This window comes from Lacerta agilis, chromosome 8, assembly GCF_009819535.1.
Source record: "Lacerta agilis isolate rLacAgi1 chromosome 8, rLacAgi1.pri, whole genome shotgun sequence".
NCBI lineage: Eukaryota > Metazoa > Chordata > Lepidosauria > Squamata > Lacertidae > Lacerta > Lacerta agilis.
This window is the reverse complement of record NC_046319.1, coordinates 30,533,674-30,543,558: the sequence shown is the minus strand read 5'-3', so window position 1 is coordinate 30,543,558 and position 9,885 is coordinate 30,533,674. Positions and strand designations below refer to the sequence as shown.

General features: G+C 39.9%; 1 protein-coding gene across 2 annotated transcripts; it reads right to left on the bottom strand.

The window, feature by feature from the left end:
* Positions 1-2,825: 2,825 nt before the first annotated feature.
* CNEP1R1 (CTD nuclear envelope phosphatase 1 regulatory subunit 1) lies at positions 2,826-9,842 on the bottom strand. 2 transcript variants are annotated; one of them, XM_033156753.1, is made up of 6 exons: positions 9,727-9,842; positions 8,041-8,112; positions 6,757-6,830; positions 5,876-5,985; positions 5,296-5,350; positions 4,552-4,632 (listed from the first exon to the last, which is right to left on the bottom strand). In XM_033156753.1, exons 1-6 carry the CDS (start codon positions 9,749-9,751, stop codon positions 4,591-4,593), a joined length of 378 nt encoding a protein of 125 aa, XP_033012644.1. In that variant the 5' UTR covers positions 9,752-9,842; the 3' UTR covers positions 4,552-4,590. The 2 variants fall into 2 exon arrangements, with proteins under 2 accessions (XP_033012646.1, XP_033012644.1); XM_033156755.1 differs by lacking the exon at positions 5,296-5,350 and having other exon boundaries at positions 2,826-4,632; positions 5,922-5,985.
* Between the last annotated feature and the right edge of the window lie 43 nt (positions 9,843-9,885).

The window sequence follows — 9,885 nt, the reverse complement described above, 5'->3', positions numbered from 1 at the left end:
GACAGAGACCAGTGTTGCCAAACGGCACCCTTGACCATCATTCAAGGCACCGAGGGTTGCCCTAGCACAGGTGTGGCCAACTTCCAAAAGACTGATCTACTCACAGAGTTAAAAACTGGCTGTGATCTACCCCCTTTTGGGGGGTTCAGGTCGAGGTTGTTGAGCTTTTTTTAGGAAGGAAAGCCACCCACATTTTGGGGGTTCAGGTCAAAGTTGAGCTTTTATTTAGGAAGGAAAGCCCTGTTTTGGGGGATTCAGGGCAAAGATGTAGAGCTTTTTTTAGGGGAGCCAAAGCTGCTGAGCTTCTTTGTGGGGAGCCAGTGATCTACCAGTGATATACCACAGATGTCCAGTGATCTACCAGTAGATCACAATCTACCTGTTGGACATACCTGCCCTAGCACATTGGTTGAAAGCCACTGCCTTCTTAGACTCATACTGACTGTTGGGGAAAGTTGGAGGGCACAAGGAGAAGGGGACGACAGAGGATGAGATGGTTGGACAGTGTTCTCGAAGCTACTAACATGAGTTTGGCCAAACTGCGAGAGGCAGTGAAGGATAAGCGTGCCTGGCGTGCTCTGGTCCATGGGGTCACGAAGAGTCGGACACGACTGAACGACTGAACAACAACAAAGCAATGGAAAGAAAAAAGAGAGGTTTGTGGACAGCAGCCATGGTTTAGCTTTCTGCAGTTTGACAGTTTTTGCAACTTAGGAAAGCCATACTGCAATGTTTTTCAGAACCAACCGATGGCAACATGAACCCAAATGCAGAACACTGCTGCATAGGCTTAAAACTGAATAAAAACATTCACATTATTAAGGTTTTAGAAGCCCGTGAAACAACACGTTTTCCCCTCAAGCATATCTCACAGCACAGTGCTATGCACATTTCCTTGGAAGCAAGTTCACTGGGACTTACCGTTACTCCTAGGAAATAGAGCCCAGGACTGAAGCATTAGTTTGTATTTATGCAGTATGGCAAAGCGAACACTTAAATAATAAATGCAAGCTGCTCCCCACAGAAAATAATAGAAAATGAAAGGTCTCTTATACCACATATTAGGTGATCCGCCAGTGTCAGTCTTGGAAAAAATCGATGGAATTGTCAGGAAATTGCTTCGTTATGCAGAAGAGGAAGAAATGATACCCCAAGTTCTCCAGTATATTTGTCTTGATGAGAATATTTCCCACATATTACCCGCTGTGAAGTTTCCTCTTCCATTAATTGTCTCGGTTCAAAATGTAAGACCACAGCAAAGGCTGGGGGAGACTGGCTGTTTCAGTTATCCAGAAGAGGAAGGGGAGTGTTCATTTACATGCTTACGGAAAGTTAAACATGTCCAGACTAGCCCCTGAGGTCGCATGGGCCTGATTCTGATGAAGATCATTATATTATAACGGTCGTAAAATTCAAACAACAGGAATAAACACTTTGTAAACCTAATAATTTGGAACTAATACATCAAATGTTACATCCCCCCACCAAGATTTCAAAAGTTTATTTTATTTATTATTTCACAATATTGATGTGGTGTTTGATTGTAATAAAACCTCTATGAGGTTTGTGAAAGATAAAATCAAAACAGTAAAATTATCAACAAAAGACTATTAAAAACAGCTATTTAAAAATGTTCAAAAATCAACAGTAAGCGTGAAAAGATTAAATGCATGTTAGCATTCTACATTTCTGCATAGGCTTGCATAAACAAAAACATTTCGGGCAGGTGCTGAAGAGTACAGTGAAGGCTTCTGTCCGATGTCAACAGGCAGTGAGTTCCAAAGAGTAGGTGCTGATATACTAAATGATTGATAGGGTCTCACCCATCAGCAATTGTGTTGAAGCATTCTACATTAAGTACCATTTCCAGATCAAATACAAGGGAAACCCCACATAGAGTTCACTGCAGCAATCAACTATTGAAGTTACCAATATCTGAACTACTGTGGTCAAGCTGAGTAATTAAACCTGGGGGATCCCTTAGACTCATACTGACTGTCCTAAGCAATTGGGGGGGGGGGGTAGGAAGAGGTTTGTGGAGGGCAGCCATGGTTTGGATTTCTGCAGCTTGAAAGTTTCTGCAACTTAGGAAAGCCAGACTGCAGATTTTTTTCAGAATCAAGCTGGTGGCAGCATGAACCCAAATGCGTAACGCTGCTATATAGACTTAAAACCAAATAAAAACAGTACCTATCATGATCTAGAAAAACAATGTTCAAAGGTCTTACTTACATGTTCACATGATCTGTAATTTAGATATAAAAAAGATTTTCAGTAATACTAAGCATCAAGTCTTCCTTTAGTTGCTTCAGTATCAAATTGTTGTAAGAATATGAAGGTCTTTTATTTATATATAATAATTTTTATTAATGTACCAAGCAAACAAGGCCACATGTCTGAAGCAGCAGGCCTGACACCATTTTTTGACTCCCAGCTGACCAAGTGTTTTCTCTGCAAGGAGGGAGGAGGTGAGCAGCCCTCTGCCTGATGATGGGCCATTTCCCTCACAAAGGACGGCCATTAGCCTCGCATTAGCCCTACCAGCCAGGGCAGGAAACCTTTTGTTTTGCAGAAATGTGTGTCTGGGAGAGGTCAAGGAGAGATGGCACAGGTGTGAGAATTCTCAGGTTACCTCCTCTGACCCGAGGTATGACTGTACAGTACTGTATGAAGCTGACCAACCCTATATATCTGAATCAGAGTTTTTAAAAACTGAATTTTCAATAGTTGGTAACATGAGAAGTGTTAGAAGTGAAATTAATAGATTTCAGCGCTCCTAACGTTTATATACTTGCAATTTTAAATACAAATGCCAGGAAACATACCATTATAAATAAAATGTTTATTTTATACACGTTTCCTACAAAAATTTACAGCACTTAAAAACAGGTGGAGCAAGAGATGCAGAGAAGACTTCAAGAGCACAGGATTTAATTGCAGCATTCAAAGGAGAATTAAACATTGACACAAGTGTAGTTTTGGTTTCCTGTATGTACAAAATCTTCCTTGTGGTGCAGCATTTCCTACACTGCAAGTTGCTTTGTGCTCTTAAAGTTTTATACTCTTCTTAAAATAGCTTGAAACAGGTTTTGTAAAAAGGCACAGGAAGGATTTAAATGTTTAAAATTAAATTGCTTTGTGTCAGTATTTCAAAGTCATACTATGTGTAACAGCCACTTTTAAGTTTTAACACTTTTCTGTAATAAAGGTAGATTCGGATGGCTGATTTTGCCTCTTCACAAAGCTATTTTAGTTGCCACCCCCTACCCACCAAGTTCCACAGGCATTTAAGGATAGAGAATTTGGCTCAGTGGCCTGATTATGATGATCCAATTGGGCGAAGGGAGGGAAATAGATGGCCTTGCATTAAATGTCATGCTGCCTGCTCATATAATCAGATAGTGTGCCACAGCTTCGCATACTCCTCCGGGCATCTAATCCTCTCTTGCAATATCAATAATGCAGCTTATGCTCCACTGCATAGTGAATTAATGCATTATGCTAACATTCCTGCCAACCCTAGCTAATGTCAAACCACAGTTTGTAACAGTGATTCGAAGCAGGCTGGCAAACTGGCTTGGCACCAAATGTGGTTAGCAAAAACGCCGGCACCAAGGAAGCAGTAACTTTTGCTAGCTCAGAAACTGAAAAGAAGTTTCACGTGAGAGGGAAAAGTACACACAGGTCTGCAGGTTGCCTAATGATGCTTAAGGAATCAGGCAGCATTATGCCAGACTGGGCCCAAAGGAAAGTCTGAATCTACCTTGAGCTTTGTTACATTTGTGGCACTTTCTTTTTATCAAGTAATCTGAAGTTAAGCAATACTAGTTTCGTGGCAAAACTACCACAGTGTAAATTTCAGATACAATACATCATTACTGTATGCTCCAAACACACAGAGGTTTTAAAATATTAAAAGCCTAATCATAGAATTTGCTGAAAATAGGCTACTGCTAATGCAAGGAACTGAAGAACAGGAGCTTTTGTGACAAAATTAAAGTAATATGCACCAAAAAGAGTTCTTCCAGGAGAATTTTTATATATAAAATGCAGTGTTGGGTGGGGAATGAGATAGCCATGATTAATGAACAAATGTAATGGTAAAACGCTGTATGAATGGCAGGTTTAAGTATCTCTTCAAATACTGGTTCCATTTTCTATTTACAGTGATTTGCACATCATAAAACCAATTGAGTCCTTTTCTAAATAGAGGATCCCACCTTGCTGAAGATGAAGCCTCAGAGACATACTAATACTGTGTGGCAGGGTTGCGGAAACCTGTGTCCCTCAGAAGCTGTTGGACTACAGCTCCCATTATCCCTTACCCACGACTGTTTGCTGGGGCTGATGGGAGTCGGAGTCCCCCAGCATTTGGAAGGCTACAGCTTACCCGCCTCTGCTGCCAGAGAAGGAATTGAAAGCATAAAACAGACAAAAAAAAGAAACACAAGGAGATTCTGAATAAATAAACCAGATGTTTTCACGCTTTTGCTGTCAACATCCCACAATCCTATTTGGCCTCACTCTCTCAAAGAAAGGTCTTTTCTTACATTTCCACAGCAACAAGTAGAGTCGAAGGAAGATAGTGGGTTACTGGACGTGAAGCCGGGGTTTCAATATTAGTTTTCCAGTCTGGGGAAGAAAGAAATCACTGTCACATTACAGCAACTCCTGCTATGTTGGGATTACTTCTCTGTCGTCTTGCTAAGCCTATGCCAAATTGCTGTCCAGATGTTTTGAACTACAACTCCCATCAGCCCCATCTGGACAGGGCCAAGTTAACAAAGTCTGATCTAGCTTAAAGTGGAAACTGAGAACAAGAGTTTGTTTGCAAGGATTATGAATCTAATTGGTCAGTTATTAGTAGAATAATTTTTTTTAATGGGAACTACAATCATCGGTTCCCAGTGCAATGAATCTACAGAATTCATACATTTTTTTAATGCATGCTACAGACCAAAGATAGCACAATATTCGCCCCGATTGATCTTTCGTTTCTTAATAATTTAAGGATTTCATGTCAGATAAGGAGGCCACTCAGGTTTGTCTACTAGCAACATTATAAGGAATACTTAGGCCACTTCTTATAGAAGGATCATTATATAGGGCAAAACGATCCTTAATGTCTTGGTCCCATGCAGAATAGACCACCTCGAGCCCACTGATGGGAGTAAGAAACCAGGAGCACATAGAGTAAACTGGGAACTTAAAGACAATAGAGGCTGTAAGACAATGTGTATTGGAAGATTATTAGGGGAGGGGACACATTCAGCCAGGGAAACCAAAGCCACTTACATCATCACAGGACATGTTGTATTCTGCCAGGACCGTTCGACATCGCGCTGCTATGCTGAACAAAAAACATCAAAGAAACATACCAGACTCTATAGTCGGGGCAAAGCAAAGCAAAGTGATTGCACTAGACTAGAGAGAAGGGGCACTGAAGGCCAGATGGGGAGGTCTTGGGCTGCATTCAGCCCGTGGGCTGGTGGTTCCCCACCCAAGTTGTATGCTCTCTGTATTTTTTTATCAGTAAAGTAATAGGTAGCAAAGTTCTGCGGCTTTACTTGCGCTCCAGCTATATCCTGGGAACAATTACCATAGAGTTGTTTTACAGAATGGTGGTAGGGTCACACACAATGTTGTGCAGAGCACCACCCTGAGAGGAGATGACCTTATTCACATGTCACCATATGGAGGGAGTATAGAAGCTTGGGTCCAAACTCCCCTTTCAAGAAAAGTGTTTGTTCAAACTCTCTCTGTTCTTTGACTCTGTTCTCAGAGAGAACAGAACAGTAGCTAAAAGTTTCTTCAGTTGAAATTATTGCCAGTGTGATCATGGTTAAATATATGCCAGGTACTGAATAAAGGATACATTGAGGGTGCCACCACTCTTTTATGTATTCCAGCAAAAAACAAACCTATAAGAGTAATACAGCTAACTGTGAAGAATGGATGATTCCATAAAGATGTGAAGAAAGAAACCTAGGATAAAATCAAACAACACTTTATAAATACACAATTAGTTTGAAATTAACACAATTAAAATATTTAAATCTTCATTGGAGAGCACAATACTCAGCTAAAGAATCACCATTGCTAACCTCTAGGCGTCTGTCCACAAGTCTGCTTCAACCTACAGAAGTTGTTTTAATTTTTAAAAAACCATATTGTACAGTTGAGAATGAGGGGCAAACAATTTACTAATTTTAACAATATAAGGGGGGAAATAAATTATTAATTTAGAAATTATTATATAAAGTAACAGATTTGTTTTCCCTCTCATTCGCCACTGTGAAAACAGGATGCTGGACAAAGTAGATCTTTGGTCTGATCCAGCAGGGCTCTTCGTAAGCTCTGACTGACATAAAGGTCCCAACTTCCTACCTTTGCAATTATGAAGGCTAGCAGTGTCCCAAAGAATAGGTGCATAGATATGATCTTAAGAACATTCTAGCTACTACATTAAACTATAACCCAACAAGCCAAAAATCATGATGCAATCACAGATCCCAAATCCCTGGTTGTGACACAAATATTGTTCTAATCCGCCTTGGAGGATGGAAATACTGCACTGACACTAAACACAATGTCTAGGTTTGGCTATAGGATACCATGGGGAATTTTCCAGCAGTCTATAAAACCTGTTAACGTATGCATAGCATTATGCATGAATTTATGCCACATGTTCAAACAGATTACTGGTAAATAGGAAAGCAACACAGTAGCAAGACATTTGAGAATGCTACTACCCACCTTCTGTGTTTCAGGATCTATTAACCAGTTCCAGGCACCAGTTGCTGTACAGACTGATACGACTATCAGTATTACTAATGGAAAAGGAAAATGTTAGAAGCAATATATTTGGGACAACTTCTAGAAAAGGTCTTAGTTATTCTCAAAGAACATGGTAATCATATTGAATTGGGTGATTTACATTCCACTGCAGTTCATTGAACAGCACTTCCTGTACCTCATTCATCCTTTAAAAAAATATCTGCACAGGAACAGCCATCAATATATAATTCTATGCAATTTCCAATAGGCACAAAAAGTCGGAAGAACTGCCTTTTATTAGGTTAGCTAGTAATTTAAATGTGTTGCAAATTTCCAAGTTCAATAAATACTTCTCCAACACATGGGTATTCAGAGCAGAAGTAACCTCTCTTCCATAGGCAACCATTAACTATAGCATTATTCAGGCATTCCTCACATGAAAAATAGAAGCACAGTAAAGGGGGCTGCAGTGTTATGAATTTAGCCCCATCCCTAATGTGTTGGGGCACAATTTCTGCCACTGAGTGCTGCTCCATAGATACCGGTAGAAGCATGCCTCCATTCAAAGAGCAGACTCTCCGCTGCAGAAGTTACGCCCTAAAACAGTTTGCCCCTCTTCATGCAAGTAATGTCTGAAGAGGACTACTGTTTTTCTAGAATTAACATGACTGTATTCATTAACTAGCAGCCTTTGTATGTGGAATTCCAATAAATCAAAAAATCAGTGTAGTTTTGAAAGGTTCAGTCTGCCATCTTGGTTCAAAATAGAATCCAATTGTATTCAAACATAGATGTTTGCTCCTTGATTTCATGAATCATCATGCAAATTTTGGTGACAATATCTTAAGAGGTGTCCAAATGCATAGTGAACACATAGTAGACACATAGGGAGATAGAGATCTTTCATGTGGGAAATCCAGAATAAAACCCTGCTCAGCTGTAAAGGAATCACAAGGCTCTTGAGTAAGTATCTCTAAGCCTAACCTACTTTATAGGATTGTTGGTATGCTAGAAAAAAAGTTGCTGTCCTCATCTTAGTTCCAAAAATAACTGCTTTCAGAAGTTCAGGACACCACTGTACACTATAGTTCTCTTTGGCAGTAAGACAGTATTATTTATCCTATATTTTCTTTTCATATGCAGAATTTTGCATCGCAAATGCATCATAAAAGCTACTGAAATGTTAATACTACACTATGTAGGTACAATTTGATCAAAGCATTTATAAGCAAATTTGTACTGCTTTTAGAGAGCTTGACTTACTTCTCCAGCGTCCAGTAGCTGGTTGTAAACAAGCTATATACTCAGTAAGTCTTCTTTCAAAAGCCTTGAGATCTGAAAGAAAGAAAGGCAACCATCTAATTGGACTTATGCTGAAATAATATACTTACTGGAAGTAAGCACCATTGAACAAAATGGGGTTTACCTCTGAGTAGACAAGTATTGGATTGTGGTGTGGTTCATATTTTTCACTAGTGTAAAGTAAATTTAAAACAGTCTGTTTACTGTTACACTAGTAAAAAATATGAAGTAGGGCAGACTTTATTCCAGATTAGTTAATCCACAACACATTCACTAGGTTTGACCACCAGCATACAGCTCTCCACAGTTTACCCAAAGGGAATGCAGCACACAATTGAAAAAAGGTTTGACTATCCCCGTCATACACATTTTGCAGACATTAAGAAGAGGCTTTCAAAACACTCAGCATAGGGTCTAAAATAAGGTCATATTGCACCATCTGTTAAATATCCCCTAAACCCTGCCTTCAGTAATTTTGTTCTTTTTGACAAAAGTTCAGTTACTAGTGGCTTCAAAAAAAAACTCTACAGATATGCTTGTGTTCCTTTTAACAACCACCAGATATGCAGAAAGCAATTGAGGAGCAACTTGAAGGCATGGAGATAAAAATACATTACTGTCTTATACTGATGTCCAAACAGGAAAGTGTTTTGTAACGCTTATTTATGTCATCTATGTATCATTTTCCACGAAACCTCCGGAAGTCATTTAACATTGAAATTGTATTTAAAAACAATTTAAATTCCACTACGGATACAGATTGGGATTTAAAAACAACAAAACCCTCAATTCAAGAGGCTTGTTGGAAAAGGAAGATCATGAATTGGTGCCAAACAAATATTTTATTTTATTTATTTCACAAAATGTATACCATTTTTTAAAAAAATCAAATCAGTTTAGAAAGAGAAAACAATAAATAAAATTATCAGTAGATAATCAGTTAAAAACTATACAAAATATTCCAAAATAAAATAAGCAATAAACTAAAAACAGATTAAAATATACATCAACATTTTACATGTCGGTAGGGAAAGGCGCCTGCCTTATATCCATAGGCAGGCAGTTCCAAAGTGTAGGTGCTGCTACACTAAAAATATCTATTTCTTATAAATGCAGAATGGGTATTATGTGGCACCTGCAATGGCGCCAGTTCCGCAGACTGGTCAAGTGGGCATATATGGGGGTGAGGCGCTCTCACAGGTAAACTGGTCACAAGCTTTGATGGGCACAGCACTAACAAAATGTTATTATGGTGTAAGCTTCCGCAGACCTGAATCCACTTCACAAAAGCTTATGCCACAGCAACAACATTTGTTAGTCCTTACCCAGTGCCAAGGTCCTGCAACAAGACTGTCACGGTACGACTCGTCTCTCAAGGACCAGTCTGCTGTTTCAAGCAACAACCACATGGGCGAGTTGGAAAGTTGTCAGCCCTACAGCGGGAGGGCATTTTAATTGGGAAGACTCGGTTTGGCAGGTCCAGCTGCTTTCTTTCTTATCCACGGCGGCTCACTGCCTCAAAAACTCGTTTGGGGACACTGAGAGGAAGAAAAGGGGGATACAGGACAAGCAAAATGCCCTTTCCCTGGAGAGAGGCTGGTGCCTTTATGACGCCCCCCGCCCCGCCTCAGGGAAACCCCGAATTACCTTCCGCTTGTTCCAGCGAGTTCATTGTGAGGGGCAGGGAATAAGGAAAACTCGCAGACTACCACCATTCACAGATTCAAAGTCTATGGTTCCCTTCCTCTTCCTCTTCCTCTTCCTCTTCCTCTTCCACCACCTCCTCTCTTCCATGTAGCGCCGTAA

Excerpts from the sequence above, each read along its gene's own strand:
- CNEP1R1 (XM_033156753.1), bottom strand. The coding sequence starts at position 9,751 with ATGAACTCGCTGGAACAAGCGGAAG. Across the intron at positions 6,831-8,040 it reads AGCTACTGGACGCTGGAGAA|TAATACTGATAGTCGTATCA; the intron begins GTAAGTCAAGCT and ends CTTTTCCATTAG. Across the intron at positions 5,351-5,875 it reads AGAGTGGTGGCACCCTCAAT|CATAGCAGCGCGATGTCGAA; the intron begins GTATCCTTTATT and ends TTTTTTGTTCAG.